Source organism: Panthera uncia, chromosome C2 (assembly GCF_023721935.1).
Source record: "Panthera uncia isolate 11264 chromosome C2, Puncia_PCG_1.0, whole genome shotgun sequence".
NCBI classification, from domain to species: domain Eukaryota; kingdom Metazoa; phylum Chordata; class Mammalia; order Carnivora; family Felidae; genus Panthera; species Panthera uncia.
The window spans coordinates 120,986,719-121,008,344 of NC_064810.1; the positions used below are offsets into that span (position 1 = coordinate 120,986,719).

Consider the following 21,626-nt stretch of genomic DNA (forward strand, 5'->3'; position numbering starts at 1 on the left):
ACCATAGAGTATTTGGGATGGGTTTTTGGGGGGGGGGGTTTTGTTTTTTGTTTTTTGTAAACACTGAAAGCCTCCCCTCTGGCCCCTCTGTGGTTGTGTTAATTTTCTAGGGCTGCTGTACCAAATCCACAGACCTGGTGGTTTAAAACAGCAGAAATGTATTCTCTCACAGGTCCGGAGGCCAAAATCAGAAGCTTCCCAGCCCCAAATCCAGGCGTCAGCAAGGCCACATTCCCTTCAGAGAGAATCCATTTCCGGGCGGATCTGTTCCTTGCCTCTTCCAGCTTCTGGTGGCTGCTGTCTTTCCTTGGCCTGTGGCTACATCAGTCCAGTCTTCAAGGCCAGCATCTCCAGGTTTCTCTCTGCTCCTTCTTCGCAGGGCCTTGTCTGTGTGTGTTCAGGCCTCCCTTTCCCCTCCCTCAGAACGTTCCATGTGATTGCACTCAGGGCCCTCTAGACGATCCAGGATAATCTCCCCAAGATCCTTCATCACGTCTGCAAAGACCCTTTCCCAAATAAGGCAACATCTGCGGATTCCAGGGATGAGGAAATGATTTCTTTGAAGGACATTATTCAGCCTGTTGCAATGGGATATCCAACCTGTTTTCCAACACACTTTAACTGCTGGAGCACGCTTGATGTTTCCTGTGGACTCTTTAGAAGGGTGCATTTTCATTCCTAAGAAGGCAGAAGTAGATGTTATTTTGTTCTGTGCACTGAGAAATGGGCGAGAAAGTCAGGGTCAGACAAAATCTCTAACTCATGAGCTCCTTTCACTGGAGAATACATGGCTTGAGCCACATGTACAACTGCTGTTAAGTTACAAACGTGCCTGTCTTCCCTTTTTAATTTGGAAATATTTCACTGTATAATAGATTGTATGTCCTAGCTACAAGGAAGTTGGGAAGCTGTCTGTTCTACCTTCCTGCCTACAGATCAAAGCATATCCAGACCATGAAATTCATCTTTTAAAGCTGTCCAGAAGAGGTGCGGACGAGTGTTCTACTGTTGTTAAAAACAATGGAGGGTGTGGGGCAATATGAAGGGCATAAGGCCTGGAGAAGCACAGGTGGTTGGTGGCATTAAAATACAAGGATGAGGTTCGTGAGCACACAGTTAACTGACAGAGCATGGCTGCTCTTTCAGACTCCCCAGTCCTCCCTGTGAAAGGCATATTACGGTTTTGGACTTGGCCCTACCCTTGCCATGTGAATGCTAATGTCTTATACTTCCATTTCCCAATTTCACAGCAGACCTGCATGCTCATAAATTAAACTGCATCGCTCAGCATTATTGTGTGCATTCTAGGATTTTGTCCAAAATGGCCCAAACTACTGCCTATTTCAGCAGAACTCCCTTTGGCCACTGCCTGTTAATATATTATAGAGACATTAGGACAGCGATTTGAGAGTGTAGACCAGGCAGGTAGAGCACGCACTTCCCTGCGCAGAGGTCTGCGAGCGCACAGGAGTGGCCCGGGAGAATGAGCGTGGGGAGATGTTGGCTGCTTGGGTTCAAACAGAGGGTGGTGCGTAGGAGGACCTTCCCCACCAGAAACGGAAGAAGTGATGTGTGTGCCAGCCCAGTCCATCTTCTCGTAAAGAATCTTGGATGTTAATGGCTAGAGTTTAAAAAATAACAAATCCATTGAAAGAAGTGAGATCAAGAGAGCCCTGAATGTGGCTGATTTTTGTCACTTTCTAAGTCAATGAGGAGGGTTAAAAACATACCAAAGTGCCCACCACTGACCCAGGCTGCCAAGGGGAAAGGAAATACAGTGAAGCTCTGTTTCCCAAAAGATTAGACTAAACACTGTTACTTTTGCCATCAAAATAATACATGCACATGGCTTTTTAAAAATTCAACTAATTCAGACAGGCTTTTAATATAAAGTTATAGCTCCATCCCCACCTCCCTGCCTACCTCCCAAAGCCTCTTTGGTCTCTTTAAATTCTTTTGTGGGTTAAATGCACAACTCTAAATTGTACCCAGAAAAGATAGCCATTGAGTCCCATTATGAAAGATTGATTTAACTCATGTATACTCTTCACCCTTCCTCCTTCCTCTCATTTTTGATGGCTCTGTTATTTTTTTATTCTTTTGTTGGTTACCTTTTTACTTGAAAAAAATATACGTATATTTCTTGAGTCACAGATGGTGACTTACTTACCTAATATCCATTCCTCCCTTCTTTTTTACAAACAAGCCCAGTTTTGTTGAGAGCAGCAATGTGCCATCCAAAAAACTATACTTTTCAGTTTGGAATTTAGTCAGTTTTATTCTTTGGATAGGAGTGGCCATGTCACTGGGTTCTGGACAGTAAGATATAAGCAGAAGTTGTTGGGTCGTGCTTCTGGAAAGTTCTTTATAAGGGGGCTGACTCAGCAGGTAGGCCTCTTTTGCCCTTCTCTCTTCTTCTTTCTTCTTATTTGGAACACAGATAGGATGGCTGGAGCTGCAGCAGTCATTATGTGATCATGAGACAATCTTGAGGGTAGATGGAAGGCATGTTCTAAGAATGACAGAGAAATCTAAAAAGATTCTGGGATGTTGATGACATCAGAGCGACCATACTATCCCTGACCTGCCTACCTTCCCAAGATTTTATAGGAGAGAAGTTTATGCCCTGGCTTGTTTAAAGTATCATTTTCCCCATATCTGATACAACCAAATCTGTTTTTTATTGTTGTTTTTGGTAAACTAATCAGTGCCTACACTCTCCATAACCTCAACCACTTCCCTTTGGTAGCTGTATTCTTACATTGCCAAGAGGTTAACATTACCTTTCTATTCTGTAATCACAGTTAAGCTTTCTGTGCCTTTTCACTAGATTGACTCTAAAACCTGAACACCATTAAATAGGACTGAAATCATTATGACCACATAAATATCCAGGATCAAGTAGCCCTGGACCACTCATAGGGAAATTCCTACTACCAGGGTCAAATGTATTTTCTTTTCTCATATTCCATAAAGAGCTTAAAATTGTGTCACATTTATTTACATGATTTTTGGACCACATCATATAGCTCTGTGTTTTTGGATTTTGAGGGGGGGAGGGTGGTCGTAGTTGAGAGAGAAATGCTCTCACCATAACCCCATTTGACCCAGCGTCTCTGGCCTCTCCTCTCTTTTTTCATAAAAGGCCCACACTTTTCTATCCTGTCCAGTTCTCTCCAGCCGTACAACTCTCATCTGTCCTAGCTTAACCATCCTCCTAGGTGGGATCCTTGTCTTCTACTTTTATTGGTTTTCCTTCCTTGTTTTGCTGGAACACTCCCCCAAAGAGCTACTTAAAGAGTACCCAAGAGGTAAACTTTAATATATGAGTTCCATTCATATATAAAAATGTATTTCTTCTATTCCCATATTTAATTATCTAGCCAGATAGAGAATTCCAGATTCAAAGTCCTCTTTTCTCAGAAGTATGTACACATTGCTCATTTTTTGCATCTAATGTTGCAAATGAGGGGTTAGATGCCATATTATTTTCAGCCTTTTGTCTGTGAACTTTCTTTTGTTCGTTCCCTAGAAATCTTTAGTGTCTTTTCTTCTTAGTGTTCTGATATTTCAAGTCAAGTGTAGACTCAATTAGGTTGAGTTTGGTTGCAAGTAACAGGACACCAACTCAAACTAGCTTAATGTTAAAAAGGAGATTTACTGGTTCATGTAATTGAAATGCCCTAGAAAGTTTAGACTTTAGAAGCAGTTCAGTCAGGACTCTGGCTCTATTTCTCTGTAATTATTTTGCTCTAGGCAACTGGGTATGTCTCGAAACAATCCTGAAAGAACAGAAAACAAGGAGTCAAGGCAGATTGATGAGCAATGCGGCGCAATCAGAGTCTGGTATCAGAGAAGGCTTAGCAAAGGATACCTTTTATTTTAAAATTGTAATTGTGGTAAATTACATATAAAATATACCATCGAAACAATTTTTAAGTATATAGTTCAGTAAAGTATATTCATACTCTTATGCAACCATCTCCAAAACTCTTTCATGTTGCAAAACTGAAACCATACCCACTACCAACAACTCCTCATTCCCTCCTCCCTCCAGCCCCTGGAAACCACCATTATACTTTCTGTGTCTATGAATTTGACTACTCTAGGTGGTAGTCAAATATATATGGACTCATACAGTAGTTATCTTTTTGTGATTGACTTACTTCACTGAGCATAATATCCTCGTCTTGTAACATATGTCAGATTTTTTCTTTTTGAAGACTGAATAATATCCCATTGTATGTGTATTGTATATATTTGCATATATATCTACATGCATATACATATATACATCAAAAATAAATGTCACATATTATGTATACACACACACACACACACACACACACACACACACATATATATATAACCATTTTGTTTATCCATTCATCTGTCATCTGTGGACACTTGGGTTGCTTATAGCTTTTGGCTACTGTGAAAAATGTTGCTACGATCATTGATGTACAAGTAACTGTTCCTGGGGCGCCTGGGTGGCGCAGTCGGTTAAGCGTCCGACTTCAGCCAGGTCACGATCTCGCGGTCCGTGAGTTCGAGCCCCGCGTCAGGCTCTGGGCTGATGGCTCGGAGCCTGGAGCCTGTTTCAGATTCTGTGTCTCCCTCTCTCTCTCTGCCCCTCCCCCGTTCATGCTCTGTCTCTCTCTGTCCCAAAAATAAATAAAAAACGTTGAAAAAAAAAATTTAAAAACAAGTAACTGTTCCTGTGGCTTTCAGTTCTTTTGGGTATATACTCAGAAGTAGAATTGCTAGATCATATGGTAGTTCTATTTTTAATCTTTGGAGGAACCTCCATACTGTTTTTCACAGTGGCTTTACCATTGTACATTCCCACCAAGAGTGCACAGAGGTTCCAGATTCTCCACATCCTCGCCAACACTTACTGGTTTTTTTTTTGGATAATGGTCATCATAATGTATGTGAGGTGGTATCTCGTGGTAGTTTTAATTTGCATTTCCCTAGTGATTAGTGATGTTGAGCATCTTTTCATGTGCTTATTGGTCATTTGTATATCTTCTTTGGACAAATGTCTATTCAAGTCCTTTGCCTGTTTTTTAATGGAGTTATTTGTTTTTGTCATTACTGAGTTAAGGAGACCTTCTTTGGTTGGCCTAATGTGTGCTGAGTGCTGGGGAAACAAAGTTTAATAGGTAGGAATGGGTAGAGGGGGCACTCTAGGTAGAGACCAGCAGGAACAAAACAGAGATGGCAGCGTGGGTGTGTTCAGGCTTCTTCACGTCACCAGGCTGTGCTGGGCCACAGGCACAGGTAGGCAAGCAGCCAGCACTGAAGCAGGCAAGGCACAGCGGTCCGCATCTATGGAGAGGAGCAAGGAGCCACTGAGGGTGTGAAAGTCCCCTGAGATACAAAGCTACCCTCACAAAGGTCCCTGCAGTCGGTGCCTGTGGGGACAGTGAATGCAGCTGAGAGGGGTCTGTTAAGAGGCTCAGGAGGCAGCTGCCCCTGAGGTTAGGTTCTGAGGTCACAGTGTTAACCAAAAATCATGTATGTTCAGAACAGTTCCTGGAGGATTCCCAGGATAGCCCCACATTGGAGTTCAACATACCATCCTTCCCAGGACCCACAGAGTGGGAGGTCTTCCAACTCAGATTCAGTCTCTCTCCAGCTGCAACCCAGGTGAAGCAGCTGCCTTGACTTTAGACGCCATGTTATGTAGCAAGTACCTGTCTTTACACACTGGAATCGCACTTGGCCCACGGAAGTGCACACACTGTGAGGAGAAGGCAAGAACTGAAGCCTCCTGAGATGGATCTCTTTGGATGCTTGAGGACACAAGCAATTGAATACATGACCAGCAGTAGCTGTAGCAGGAAAGATATTGTAGCAGCTCACATAATAAAGTCTAGAGAGAGGCTATACTAGGTTATTGCAGCAACTTAATGAGACCAAGTCTCTGGGTTGCCCTTCACCTCTGCAGCTGTCTAGGCCTTCATGGTCACCGGAGGGCTGTGGCAGCCCCAAGCGTCACATCCCGACACCACAGCATCCAGGGCAGGAAGCGGTGGAAAAAGGACCTGCTTGTATTTGGACTTCGAAAATTTTTCCCATAGGCCTCCAGGCACTTCCTTTTATATCTCATTGCCCAGGGATGGGTCACATGTTCGTGACTGGACCAATCATGGGCAAAGGGAGTGGCCTGCCATGGTGGGTGTGGTGCTGCGGTTCCTACCTGGATCTCTGCCCCTTGTCCCCGAAGGTGAACAAAATCAAGTTTCTTGGTAAGGAGAAAAGGGAGTCGCTGTGCTGCAGGAAGCACCGGCAAATTCTCTGCCACATCACACTCCCTCTGGAACATCTGCTCCCAGAAGACAGTGAGCTTAAATCATTTCACTTTGGCTATACTTTATTTTACCCTTAAATTATTATTTTATTGATTTAGTGAGGCCAGCACATGTAAGAGAATTCACATAAGCTAGAAGCCTGGGAGATGAAGCTTTGCTGTCTCAATTTTAGAGTAGATACCTCCAGATGTCTGCATCTGGCTTTACCCCCCACTTCTGGGCATGAAGTGCTCTTTACTTCTTCTGCCCTGACTGGATTCTAGCTCTGCCCATTGGCCTTGAGACCCTAGGAATCTGCCTGTGCCCCTGGGGCCAGGACCCTCCTTGTTTGAGCCTCTGGGCAGCCTCTGTGCTCCAGCCCCATGCTTGTGGCATGCACACTCAAGGATCACCATGTATTACAAGGGCCTATAGAAAGCGATCTGAGCCAAAGCGTGTACCAGACAAATACATTACTTTTTCAGAAGTCATAAAAGCAAATTAACCTCTTTGTTGGTGTTTTCATTCATACTTAGTAAAGTAAATCAACAAGTCCTGACTCTGTGGGAGGGAGCCTGGTGCAGATCAGCTGGAGTGTTGTATATGACCTGGTGGGCTTCTTCAACTGCCCCAGCCCTGGCTGAGTTGGCCAGAAATCCCTGATTCCATACTATGCAGGGGTGGATGAACACAGACCAATAGTGGCTTCATTTGGACTGTTCTTGCAGGAACAGGTAGAATCTGTCAGGGACAGTGGTGTCTTTACACAAGGTTGGCACATATGAATCCTGTTCCCTAACTCTGTGATGGAAAAGTTTCCTCCTCCTCTGAAAGCAGTGTAGGCAGTATAGTCCTAATGTGTCTCTTTAGTTCATCTTCACAGCCTCCATGGATGAGCTTGGGCTATCCTCATTTTTTAGAAGACTGAAGGGCTTATTCAAGGTTGCAGTGCTTGTAAATGCCAAGCCTTTTCCATTCCAGAGGTCCCCCAAGTACAAGCACAGGCAACCTCAGTTCAAGGCCAGAAGAAGCACCTGATGCCCTTCACTGTTAGAGTGCACATATCCTGTGTGCACAAGAAATGCACGGGCTTTGGTGCAGACATTGGCAGGGAATGATCTGCCAGTCATCCTAGTGGATTCTGAAGCAGTAACTGAGGGAAGAAACACAATCAGGTTTGTCTGTTTAAGAATCACAGGGTCTGCAGCGTTTCTGTGAACTGCCCACTCTTTAGGCCTAATTTCCAGCCAGCACAAAAGCACTTATGCATAACATTAAATATATGTGGGATGAACTTGGTTAAAAATTTTAATTAATCACATCTCCAAACTCAGGTCTGTTCTGATTTCATAGATCACTGCCCAGATTTGCAGTTATCTGCTCACGACTATGGCAGTCTGCTTATAGCTCAATAAAGAAGGAAAGATGAGCTTCTTGGCTTATAATTTTTGGAGGAAATTCTATTACATGAAACGGGAAAGGATTGCTGTGGACTAGGTTGTGTTGTGCCCAGTGACATTCCCAAATGAACGCCTGTCCTTGAGCAGCAGGATTCTTGCCTGTTCTCTCCCCTGCTGTGGCTCACTAGGCCTCAGCTGGTCTGTTCTGCCCTCATGGAGAGGCTGGCCAGCTTTCCACCTTTCCAGGCATTTTGGGATCTTCCTGTCACCTCCTATTGCCCTGAGGAACTTGATGGCAGTGGCAGCTTGTTTTCATTTTTAGTGAATGAACAAGCAAGCTAAACGGAGTTGCCTTCATTTTTGGAATTTTTGGGTTTAGTTTTAGGGCTGGTCCGAAAATTCCATCCAAGGGGACTTAGGATGGAATGGAAAGCAGTTAGATGGAGCAGACACGGGGAGGGTGTTGGAAGGTAAGTGATGAGGCTGACAAAATAGGTCATGACCAGATTGTAAAGGGCCATGGGTGGCTGCTAAGGAGTTTCATTATCTACGATGCGATTGGGTGGCAGGGGAAGCATTCTAAAAGATCCCTTGGGCAGTTGAGCAGAGATAGGCAGAGGAGGGGACACTGGGACAGGTTAAGAGTTCACTCAGGTTCAAGTGAGAAATAATGAGCCCCAATCGAAGGAAAGAACTGTGGAGTTTGAGAGACTGATGGATAATAAAGATATTGCAAAGGTGGAACTGACAGGCTGTCAAAGCAAGGGAGAGATAAGAGCCAGATGGCTGCCAATTTTGTGCTTTGAGCACAAGAAGGACCGTGGTGCCATCTTCTGCCATCATTATGGACAGTTCTGCATTTCCTGCCAAACAGGGACTCTCCCAGGGATGTAGAGGGTGTGAGACTGCTTCTCTCAGTACTAACTGTGGCTCATTGCCCACTGCTGGAATGGAGCAGAGCCCTGGACATACACCCAGGATTCGGCAGGGGCAGAGGCAGGGAATGGACAGAGGAGTCAAATGGTGCCTCTGAGGTGCAAATCAGGACCCCGGGTGGAGCCCAGCCAAAGTGGCAGACACAATTTATGGGGTAAGAGCAAAATTCAAGTCCACAAGGGAGGTGACGCCCCTGATAGTGAGACAGAAAGTTGCATGGAGTAAAGCAAGCCAGGAAATGCTGAGTATTGGAAGCGAGAATGGAAGCACTTTAGCCTAGGTCATGCCAGGAGGTGACCGGGGCTCTCTGGCTCTCATTCTGATCTACTTTTCACTTTTACCTTGTCCTCCAGTGAATAAGGTGAATATTCCTTATTTGCATTCCACTCTGCGTTAGACCCTGTGGGATCCCTGCCCTTGGGGTTTTACAGTCTTTTGGCAATTAGAGAGTGGGACTCAGTAATACAGACAGTGTCACCTTTAAGAGGTCAGAGGATGGAACAGTGACTTCTAGGTGGGCTCTCAGGGGAAGCTCTGTGGGAGAGCTGGCATGAAAGAGACCACCTAGCTCTAGAAAGTGGCATCAACAGAAGCCCAAGCAGCAGGAACACTCAGAAGACACATCAGAGAACAGCAGTTGGTCTCAGCGTGGGAAGGACATGGAGCCCATGTAGGGAATAGAGAGGGTGGTCAGGATACCATCTTGAGAGGTGGAGTGGGGCTAAAATCCCCAAAGTTCTAATGCCAGCTGAAGGACACGGCTGAACAACTAAATGCCAACGGAGAACAAATTTCTGAAGGTTTTATCGCTAGCTTGGCACAAAGGTCCAGGTTTTATACAGGGTTTAGTGCATGGTAGACACCTGATTGTTCATCACAGTAGTTTGAGTGACTTAACCCAAACTTTAGGACTAGTTGATCTGGTTGGCATATTGAGAAAAGATTGGACTGGGGCCACGTTGGGGCGGGGGTGGGGGGAAGCTGATTGCAGAGTTTCTGACACCAAGTATGGAAGCTATTGCTGGGGGTGGGGTCTGTCTGGTCCACATCAATGGCCTCTCTCTGAGAACAGCGTGCACTGGCGTGAGCCTCACTGACCCTGTCTATACCATGGGGCTCTGTCCAGATTGAGACCATGGCACTGCCCTGTTCCTCGTCTATCCTGAGACCTCATGTTCAGCCCTTCCATTATGCTGTGACAGTCTGGTGGCCTTCGGATAATCCCGTGCTCCTTTACTGCTTTGCCTTTTGTGGAGAGGGGAATTAGGATGACCAGAGCTTGTTTCTGTTGTTAGCAATTTTTTAAAATCCTGATACAAGAAGATAATAAAATCCTATAGTAGGATGGGTCTCAGTAGTGATGGAAAGTGAAGACCTCACATGGGGCATATTGGCCAAACTTGGAGGTCATTGTACTGGGGGGACATGATGAAGGATGAAGAGAGATCATAGATAACGGGCAGGTTTTTATTGAAAGTGACTAGAAAAACGGTGGAATCTTTTTCAGACATGGGGTGTGGGCAGCCAGAAGCAGGTGTGGGAGACTGAGAATTCTGTTTCGAGTGCAATGAAAGGAGCTGGTATTTCTGGAGAACCTCCTATGGGCCAGGGACTATTCTAAGTGCCCTATATGAGTCAACTCTGATTAACCTTTATGACAATCTGTGGAGGTGTGTGTAATTATCTCCATTTTCCATATGGGTCACTGAGGCTAAGCGCAGTGGATTAACTTACCGTAGTAGGCACAAGGCTATTCACCAAGTATATCTGTGTCCTGAAGTTGGAAAGCTAGAGTCAGATTGTATTTTCTAACTCGTTGAGGTTGGGTGGGGTTGTTGGAAGGGATATTGCCAGTTTGAGGCCAAGCATACAATACAATTGCTGGTGAGGGACCTTCTGGAGTCCTTTATTTTCCTCTGCTACAGACTGACCATATTCAGTCTGACTGCTCCATTGGCTTGAGTCCTGGATTGAGAGGAAAAGAGGATCCAGAATAGAGCCCAACCAGCATAGAATGCACACGTTAATAGGAACGTGAAACAGACCTTTATTGGTTTAAGCTCCTGAGATTTGGGAATTGTTTACATACCTCATCTGGACTCCCCTGACTCATACACTCAAGGTCGCTTAGTTAGGAAGTGCTTGCTAGTCAGCTTTGCATCCATGCTTGTCTGTCTTGTTGATAAGCCAGTGCCAGGTGGACATCCGTGGACCGGTAGGGGCCCATCAGCAAGGTCAGGGCTAGAGCTGTAGATCTGGTGTCATCTGTACGGTGTGGTAGGGAGTAGAGAGAAAGGCACAGAGATTTGGTCTGTGGGCTTTAGGGTAAAGCCTACTTCCCTCATATTTGTTCTCTCCCGAGGGTTTGTGGTCGGCTGCACGTGTCCTGCTGCTAAGTAGGACATCTCTGCTGCCTGCCGTGTTCCGTTGGTTCAGAGACTTTGGCGTGAGTTTGTTGACAGCTGCACTCTCATAACATTGCTAAAAACTTCATAAACTCTGAAGCCTGGAAATAGCCCAAGTGATTTGAGGTTTTGCTCACTTGTAAATGTTTGAGTATTGTGTCCACAAATTGCAATTTGAGTAACTCCATTTTGAGGCACAGCTGTTATTTGGAAAAGACCCATCTAGGAACGCAAGCTCCTTGCAAAATGATTGTGCTTCATTTTTGTCAAGTATCAGAAAGCCATTAAACTGCCAAGCCATATGGCAAATGCCCACTCAAAGCAGAGTGTAACAACACGCCATAATGAATCTGGTTTGGGGGAAAGGAGATAGGACACAGTCTGGTTTTTGTGATCTACAGAAAAGCAGATTCACTGCTGCACATTTCAGCCTTCTAGAGCCCTGAGTAAGGATTTTTCCTCCTATGAAAAATTCATATAAAAAATTAAGTTATGGTAGATTTTTTTTTCCTTAGGTGTATTTTCCCTTTCAAACAATATCCATTTGAGTTTCCACAGGTAAAATAGGCTTAACTGGGGTGGTAGAAACTTCTAAAAGTTTACACAGTTTTCATTTCTTTATACACTAGTTTAATAAACATTCATTAAGGTATCAGTATATCAGTTAGAATTGATTAGAATTTGCATCTGCAAATTGATTAGAATATATTAGAATTAGAACACAAGTTTCACTGTGTATAATAGAAAAAGAGAAAATAATGGTGACTCAGAAGATTATTTATCCCCTGGTAGAAGAAACCTGAAGGCAGGCAGCCTGGGGCTGGTATGGCAGCTTCAGGGTCATTAAGGTCCTGGCTTTCTCTTGGCTTATTCTCCGTCAAACTGGGAGTTGGTCCAGTGTAGTTACTATACTCTAGCCATCAAATTCTAGACAGCAGGAGTGGAGAAGTGGAGAAGGGCAGTCCGTCCCCATTTCAGGAGGGTTCCGGAAGTATCATGCAACACTTCTGTTCATAGATCTTTGGCCAGACCTTAGGCACATGGCCGTACCCTGCTGCAGAGACTGGGGAATGTGTATTTAGCTGGCAGGTTACTAGAGATTCCGTTACTAAAGAGGAAGGCAGAAATGGATATTGGGAGGTTACTGGAAGACTCTGTCCTACTTGGGGCCCTAGTGGTTTGTTCTTCCTGCCAAACTGTAACCTTGAGGACAGGGGCCAGGTTTTGTTTATCCCTGTACCTCTAAGGCACTAGCACGGTCGCTGGTCGGTTGTGATTTTCACGATCTGCTACTTCGCACTCCTCATGGGAGACGCCAGGCACTTCTCACGTTCTACCCCCTTGTCTGCTTCTCTGTTCCAGGGTGGCAAGTCAGCTGTGATCCGGGGCACATTTTTTCTTCATCACCAGATGTTCTTTCCATCAGCAGGACATTAAACTGTTTCTCACTAGCAAGTCTTAACTCCAGGGACAAGTGATGCTCAGAGCTGAGCTGTTGCAGTTGGAGCTAGGTGGAAGATTCTGGCAGTGATGTGTGGGGACGGCCTTCCTTGGGAGTGCTCTTCTGTGGGAACATCTCCCAGGCCTGGGTGGTCTGCAAGAGATGTCTAACAGGGCGGCGGGTGCTAAAGTGGTCCTAAGGACCGCCAGGTTTTGGTCACGGGTGACTGCAGAAATGGTGAACAAGTAGGTTGAAGCGGATGTGGGGGTGGTACATTCTGCTCTGAACATAAAGAAAGGAAAGAGGAGCTAATGTTTCTGGAGAACCCCCTACGGGCCAGGTCCTGTGCTAGGTGAGTTAACCCGGTAACCCCCATGACGGCCCTAGGGGGTATGTGATTTATCTCCATCTGCCATGGGGCTCACTGAGGCTTAGAGAAGTCGAGTAGGATGCAAGCACAAACCCTCTCCTTCCAAGCATGCTGAAAAAATCAGCACTAGTGTGTGGAAGGTTCTAGAACAATGCCTAGGCTTTCACTCAGGAAACCCAGAAGCTGTGACTCCATGCCACCTTCCTGCAGCAATCGAAATTCTTCCCAACTCCTGAGTGGGGGGTTGCAAGAGACCTCGTTCCATTCCTCATGCTCCTTCACATCTTTTGAAAGTTCTCCAAACTTAAGAGCCAGGCTGCCTGCTTTCCTGGGAGTCTCATAATTAGGACAAGTGCTTAATTGGCGTGTGTGTTTGTGCCAAGAGGTGGCTACTGGAGGATCCTCACACTGGCAAGGAAGGCTCGCTTTGCTTTTGTTCCCAGCAGCACCGTGTGCCCATAGCAACAGCGGGTGAATCCAACAAAGTTGAAAAGAAAAAGTGCCCGGAGTTCGCGTGAAGGTTGATTGCCCTGGAGAAGTTGACATCCTCGTGCAGATGGAAATGATTTCCCTCGGTCCTAAAAAAATGCGCTCGTCACCCCCAGAAATACAAACCGCGTCTCTTGTTTTCTTTAAGATGAGGAGTCTGGTCAAGAGGTCTGTGTAACGAAAGATGTTTGTAGAATCCATTTCCATTCTGCCCGAAGCCATCTGCTTTATGTCTATAATAAACAGGGATGTTTTCAGCCACTTTCCTGGGCCAGGTCCTGTTAGAGGCGCTCACCGCAGGGAAAGGTAAATTGACTGCCTCCCAAGCGATGAGCATTAGCACATTACATCTGCAGTGACGGCACTTAACCTTCCTGGCTCGCCTTTCCTTTCTGTGTCTCTGCGACGGCCTGTGACAAATGCGCCGAAGGGTACACACTTAGAATTTGGTGCATGCGGGGCATCGGCCAGCATCCCATTACCGGGTGATTGAAGTGAAATGCAGGCAGCAGGAAAGGCCATCCTGGGGGAAGATGGAGAAATGCCTGCCCTTCCCTAGGTGGAGAGGGCCTGGAAGTTGCCACCCTGGGGCTTCCTGACGCACTATCCTGGGAGCACCTGGGCTCTCTCTGAACTAGAAATGTACGAGTAAGTCGCACCCCTGCTGAAAATCCTTCGGAGGCTCCTCATTGCCCATGGAATAAAATCAAGTCTCCGAGACCCCCTAGGGGCCTGCAGGATCCCTACACCAACTGTGGCCTCAATCTTGAGTCACCCACACAGAGCCGCATGGATGTGCTTTCAGTTCACCACCCCTCCCCCCAGATGGTGATTTTGGGGCTTGGCAATGCTGGTCCCTCTGCCCGACACACCCTTCAATATCCTTGTCACTGGCTTGATTCCGTTACCTTTCTTGCCCCAGCTGGAAGATCACTGTAGAGAATCTGCCCCCGCATAGGTGAGTTTGTTCATATCCGATAGCTGCTGTAACAAACTGCCATGGGTTACTAGTTTAAAGTGACACATGTTATTTTCTTATGGTTCTGGAAGTCAGAAGTCTGAAACCACAGTGTCAGCAGGACTGAATTCCTTCTGAAGGCTCTTGGGGACAATCTGTTTTCTTGCCAATTCCAGCTTCTAGAGGCCCCTTACGCTGCTTGGTTCCCGGCTCCTTCCTCTTTCAAACCGGGATAGCCTCTTCCCTCCTGATTGTCACTTTGGCCCTTCCATCTTTGTGTACCTGACCCCCCTCCTCCTCCTTATTAGGACCCTCATGATAAAATTGGGCCCACCTGGATAATCCAGGCTACCTTCCACATTTCATGACCATTAACTTAATCACATCTGCAAAGTCCTTTGCCTATCCAAGCAGCAGCTGGTGACCTCCGCTTCTCCAGAGCAGGAGGATGACCTTGGTGTCAGCGTGCAGGAAGTCGGTATACCCCTGTTGATGGAATCCTGACATTGAACATGGTCCAGCAGGCAGGCGTGTCTTGTTTGATTTCGGGCTGAAGTGGACTGGGGCCTTGACAAGGGGTCTTAAGTGCCTCTTGAAAGCCAGAAAGGTCAGTTTCTATCTGTGAAAGCCCCAGCCCATTGACCACTTGGGACAGAAACAAAAAGATGAGGTAGCTGTCTGAAAAGGATGACCCTTGGTTGGAGACACTCATTCTCTCATTCATTCTACACATTTTTCTGAGCGCCTATGCGCCAAGCACAGTGCAGGAGTTGAGGGGGGACCAAGACGAGTAAGAAACCACCCTGTAGGAGTTCACCTGCTTGGGGAAGAGCAACGTGGAAATGAAGCAATGGCAGTTGTGTGGTGGCTGGAAGAAGAAAGTGATAAAATGTGTAATGGGGGGTACATATAGCACGGTGTGGGGGCGGGGAGGGACAATTGGATAAACACTCCCAGGAGAAAACCTTGAAGGCAGGGGTGTTTCAGGTAGTTGGAACAGCATTTGCAGAAGCGAGGAGAAGGGAGGCAGCGTGCTGCATTTGAAGAGCGGGGTGAGATGCTATCTGGGTGACTGTAAAGTGATAGATGGTAATCTGGAGAGGGGACGGGGGCCAGAGGTGGAATCTGGTTGCCTTGTCTCTCCAGTGTAATGATAAACTCCAAGAAGGCCGTGTATGCCTCCTTCTCAACTTGTTAAATCGTTCAGCAGCAATTACTGCTCACTCTGTGGCCCCCCATTAAATGCTTATTAATGAGAAGCCTTTCCGGATAGCAAACGTCTCCCACACTTGCTTTGTCTCACTAGATGTTACCAAATGACAGGGCAGATAGGTCACTTTCATGGCACGCATCTGGCCTCATGTTCGATGAGACCTGAACTCAAATTGGAGCCTGGTTTATTCTCCTGGTGGCCCCTGGAGTGAGGCCATGTCAACACTATCATTGTATTTCTCCGGGTTTGGGCTTGGCAGGGTGTGTAGTCGAGGCAAGTTAGAGTATACAAGTGACACAGGAGCACTGACCTCACTCCTGAGCCTGGGAACGTGCACTCCCTGCCTCTCCCATCTCAGCGGTGGCTTGGATACTCTAAGTCGCTTTGGAGTAGTGTGGCTCAGTGGGCTGCTGGCAAGGAAAGAAAGACAGACATTAAATGTCATTGATTCTTCTTCCCCAACATCACACTTCATTGCTGTTGATGCCACCATTCAAACAAATGATCTAATTTATCGTTTCTAGGAACTTTTGAAAAAATGGATCAAAACCCCAGGTTACCTGAGATGTTGCAGTTACATGTTTTAACAGCTCTAAAAAGTTAGATTTTGTCAAAATGAAATAGAACTTTGAAAGGCTTCATAATAGTTGTGAACAACAGCCAGACTCCCCAGATACACTCATCACGGGGCTGCTCTTGTGAATAGCTCGGCACGTTCTGCAAATAATATCTCATTAAACCATCCAACCTCCCTGGGAGGAAGCAAGCAGCAGTAGCTTACAGACCGCTTTCTTCTCCCGCAGTAGGGGGTGTTCCTGCTGCCTTAAAGGAAGCTTCAAGAAACCATAGCCTGCCTGAGAGTTGGTTGGGTTTTTTTTTTGTTTGTTTTTTGTTTTATCTGCTTGCTATAACTCAGAATACTTCCAGAACAACTTCTCTGCATTAGGAAGTGCATTAGGCCTTCCTCCCACCAGGACGCAGGACCACCCTGCAGCCAGCCGTTTCCAGTCTTCACTGAGCCCTACTCTGGGCCAGGCACTGGGCTTGAGGCTGGGATCCAGAGATGAAGAAAACACCACTTGTCCTCTTAAATGGGCCTATTGTCTGGCGGGGAGGAAAGACACAAGAGCAGGTTTTCCCTATAGAATGTGGTATATGATCTACTGAAGGTAGGCCGTGGATCAGCTGACCCAAGGTAGCTGTCAGAAAAGCCAACATGGCAGCCTTCTACACAGTCAGCTCCAAGGCAGTTGTATCCCTCTGTGCTGTGAACTAGCTAATCCCATTTCCAATTCCCTTTTCCTTTCTGCTTCCCACTAGAGAGGCTGTAAAGCTAAATACTTTTCCAGCCTCTCTGGTAGCTAGAAAGGCCATGTGATCTGGTTCTGGCCAATGAGAAGCAAAAATCTACAGGGTGGTTCTGAGAAAGCTCTTTTGTTTTTGACTAAGAGGAACACTCAGGCCACTGTATCTCTTTGCTCCTTCTTGCCTTGATCCTATTCATGATGGCTGTAGCTACAGCAGCAGTCTTCTAACATGAGGGAAGATCTGAGAGAATTGCTGGTCATTGTTGAGCCCGTGACCTAATGGCAGCTGCCCTCTTTTACTTCTTGTCATGCGAGAAACAAATAACATCTGTTTGTTTAAGCTACTGAAGTTCGGCTTCTGTTGTCTGCTTTCCTTTAACCTCACCCTGGCCCTGAAAGCCCAAGAGTGTAGAGACAAGGGTGGGCAGAACCCTCATACTGCTTTGGCCCTAGATAAAGGACAAGAGGTAAAGTCAGAAAAGATCTGCAGATTAGATAATAGTCCTGTAACAATATTAATTTCCTGATTTTAATCATTACTCTGCAATTACATAAGAAAATGCCTTTGTTCTTTGAAAACACATACTGAAGTATTTAGAGGTAAAGAGGTATTGTGTCTACAACTTACCCCTAAACATTCTAGAAAAAAATATAAGTATACGTGCGTGCCTGCGTGTGCGCACGCGCACGGGTGTGTGTGTGTGTGTGTGTAGAAAGAGAGACAGAATGAGTGATAAAGCAAATGTAAGATATTAACATTTAAGGAAACTAGGTAAAGGATATACAGGAAGTCCTTGTTCAAGTGTTACAACTCTGCTTGCATTATCTGAAAGTATTTTTTAAAAAGTTTTTTTTAAACTACCAGTCTACTCTGGGACCTAAGTTTCACTTGGACTACCAAAGATGACATTATGAGGGTCTTACATACCTCCTGTAGATTCCAAGGTGACTCATCAGAGCCCAGGAGGGTATAGAGGTTACAGGAAGAACAAGGTCTCTGCAGTCAGGCTGCCTGGGTTCCAGTCCTGCAGCTGCTAAGGTCCCGGAGCTGGATAGGTGACCACCCACTCAAGGATTTGGTGAGATAAGGGAGATACCCTGACATTGTGTTTAGCCCAGGTCCCGGCCCACGGTAAATCCTCCATAAATGTTGTTATTGTTATTACTGCCCTCCAGTCACCTTTATAAATGAGATGTAATGACCTGTGTATACTTTAGGGACACTGATCTGGACAACTGTCTGGTGCCAGCTCTCTAACATGAGTTATTGTCCCCATGAAGGCAGGGTGGCCACTGCCGTGGGTGTGGAGGTGCCTGACAAGATGAAGAGTCGAATCCCAGTGGTGCTCCTGGCCTGTGGCTCCTTCAATCCCATCACCAACATGCACCTGCGCTTGTTTGAGGTGGCCAGAGACCACCTACACCAAACAGGTCAGTCGGGGGAGGGGGGGGCAGGGCCAGTGGAAGAGCCGGTGGATTGGGCCTCGTGGGGCTTTGCTGGTGGTTGTCATCATCACCATTAGTAAAACTGCTCAATTTGTGAATTCACAGCATAACTGGTGGCATACATTTCCTCCGTCATATTCGGCGAGCTAACACCCCTCAGCCCTGTGACACGTGTACCATTATATCCCTGACCACAAACTTGAACACTTCTCAGGGCCCACCACCCCCTGCCACCTCGTATTGCCCATGAAGGCTAAGAAGACACTGGGCACTTTACAGAAACTGTGTCCCAGGCATTCTCCCTGGCGGTGCCAGGAAGCATTTACCTGTACAGCCAGATGAACAGGTAGCATGTGCCTTGCTGCTTTTGTGCATGAGAGCTTTTGCTACTCTTCAGCGGGTAAGTAAACACACTATAATGGGAATTTTGACATTTTCTCCTTTGAATAGATCTTAGACAATTACAAATTAACAGTCTTGCATGTAGAGCATTTCCAATATAGATGGCAAGGCTCTGCCAGAAATATTTAATCAGCTGGGAATATTTAATCTAGAAATGTTTCATCTCTTTGATTTTCCATTTCATTATTAAGAGAGTAAAATGGCATTCAGAATCTGCATAATTATTTCTAAAGAATGTAAGTCATTTATATGTTGATGTCAGATGTATATGAAAGCATTTATACATTTATGTATACTTTATATATTCATATATGTATTTTATATTTTTTTGTTCAAAACTATTTTCCTTTAAGGGCAGTGTCTTTAAGCCAGAATCAATTCCTACTTATTTTTAATGTAGAAGAAAAAGTATTTGAGTAACATGCAAATAATTTCTTCATAGAAGTTATGTACTGTTCACTTGTTTTAAAGGAAATGTCTTTGTTTATACAACAAATATTTTTAATTCAAAAGCTGAAAGTGGGTATCTACCCTTAGTAAATATTAGAGCTCTTACAAAGGAATAAAAAAAATCCAAACAATCCAGTGTATGTTAGCAGTATACCAAAGAAGAAATATAAGTGACATAAACTTAGGAAAAGATGCTCAACGTTGCTAATTATCAGTGAAAATACAAAGAAAAACATGGTAAACAAACACCACTGGGTTATAAGCACCATGAGGGCAGCTACTGTGGCTGCTTGAGCACCACAGAGTTGCCTCCATCCATCACTAGGCTTAGAGTTGATGCTCAATAAATAGCTTTAGCCTGTGAGATTGGCAAAGATTTAAAGACTTACAGAATTCAGTGCTGGCGGGACAGGAAGGGAAACAGACACTCTCATCTATTGATAGTGATAGGATTAATGATAAAACACTCCTGGAGGGCAATTTGCTGTTCTGTGACAAAAAAATTTAAAGTCTATACTCATACCCATGATGAGGACAAAAATCAATCAATTGAAACTGAAACAGAACTCACACAGATGTTAGAATTAGCAGAGAACATTAAAACAGTTACTATAATTATGTGCCATATGTTCAGAAGTAGAGACCTGGAAAATATAAAAAGGGCTCAACTCAAACATTAAGAGATGAAAACAGTATGTGAGGTGAAAAATACACTGGAAAGGATGAATAGATTAGATATTGCAGAAGAAAATGTTAGTGAACTTAATGACAGAACAGTAGAAATGATCTAAAATGAAACACAGAGGGGGGAAAAGGAATTCTAAAAAGAAAGAAAAGAATATAAATGAGATGTGGGGTAACTTAAAGGAATTTTGAAATACTTGTAATTGTAATCCCAGAAGGAAAAAAAGAGGAAGAACAGGAAAGATTATTTGAATAAATAACTGCAAATTTTCCAAATCTGATGAGAACAGATTTTATAAGTAGCTCAACAAATTCCAAACATAAGAAACGTGAAGAAAACAACACCAAGGTGTATGATAGTAAAAATTCTCAAAACCATTAATAAACAAAAAATCTTACATGCAGTCACAGAAGAACAAAAATAAAGAGGGCAGCAGATTTCCCATTAGTGAATTCAGCAAAAGGGAATTTAGTGGAATAACATCTTTAAAGTACTGAAAGAAAAAAACTGTCAACCTAGGATTCTATATCCAGCAACAATATATCTTTCAGAAACAAAGGCAAAATAAAGACATTTTCAGATATACAAAAGCTGAAAGATTTCAGTCTAACTTTCACTACAAAGTCAAACTTTCACTACAATAAATGCTCAAATCCTTTAGACAGAAGGAAAATGGTGCCAAATTGAAATGTGGGTCTACACAAAGGAATACACGGCACTGATAACCACATGGGCAATTATGTAAGTTTTTCTCTTATTATTTAAATTTCTTTAAAAGATAATTTACTGTTTAAACAAAAATAATAGGAACATATTGTGGGGTTTATAACATACGTAGAAGTAAAATATGTGACATATATATTACATAAAATATATGACAATATCATAAAGAGGGGGAGGGGAAAAATGGAAGAAGACTATTGTAAGGTTCATGTACATGAAGTGGTATAATATTACCTAAAAGTACATTATGATAAGTTAAAGATAGCTAGGTAGTTATTATAAACACTAATACAAGCACTAAAAAAGGCAAAGGTTTAGCTATTAAGCATACAAAGGAGATAAAACAGAATCAGAATATACTCAGTTAATTTAAAAGAAGAAAGGTAAAGAGGAAAGGGTCCAAAGAATAGAGGGGAGAAATAGAGAGCATATAACAAAATGACAGACTTAAATCTAACTGTACCAGTAATCACATAAAATATAAGTTGACCCTTGAACAACACAGATTTGAATTATGCAGGTCAACTTATATGCAGATGTTTTTCAATGAATACACTACAGTTCCGAAAATGTATTTTCTCTTCCTTATGATTTTAAGATTTTCTTTCCTCTAGCTCACTTTGTTGTAAAAATATGGTATGCAACACATACATGTTTCTGTTATCAGTAAGGCTTCTGGTCAACAGTAGGCTATTAGTAGTTAAGTCTGGGGTGTGGGAGAGTCAAAAGTTATATGTGGATTTTCAACTGGCACCCCTAAGGGTCCAGTGTAGTCTAACAACTCCTACTAAAGAGCAGGTGCTGTCAGATTGGATAAAATAAGCAACACCCAACTACAGTCATATCATGCCTACGTGAAACACAGTAAATATAAGGACACAGATAGGTTCAAAGTAAAAGAGTGGAAAACTACTCCATGCTAACACTAATTAAAAGAAAGCCGAAACGGCTAATATCAGAGAAAAAAGATTTCAGAGGAAAGAATATTACCAGGCATAAAGAAAATGATCCCATAATTATAGAGACTGGTTCTTTAAGAGGAAATAATTATCCTAATATTTTTTTTTTTACTCAGTAACATAGAACTGCAAGAAAAAATGGATAA

The 21,626-nt window shown here is 44.2% G+C and overlaps 1 protein-coding gene across 2 annotated transcripts in view; it reads left to right on the forward strand.

Annotated features, from left to right (window-relative positions):
- Positions 1-21,626, forward strand: part of NMNAT3 (nicotinamide nucleotide adenylyltransferase 3) — a 114,524-nt gene that overhangs the window by 30,671 nt on the left and 62,227 nt on the right. For both annotated transcript variants that reach the window (XM_049628732.1, XM_049628733.1), the window contains exon 2: positions 18,097-18,246. In XM_049628732.1, the coding sequence (XP_049484689.1) occupies positions 18,138-18,246 (109 nt within the window). In that variant the 5' untranslated portion in view covers positions 18,097-18,137. The remainder of the gene's footprint in view (positions 1-18,096; positions 18,247-21,626) is intronic.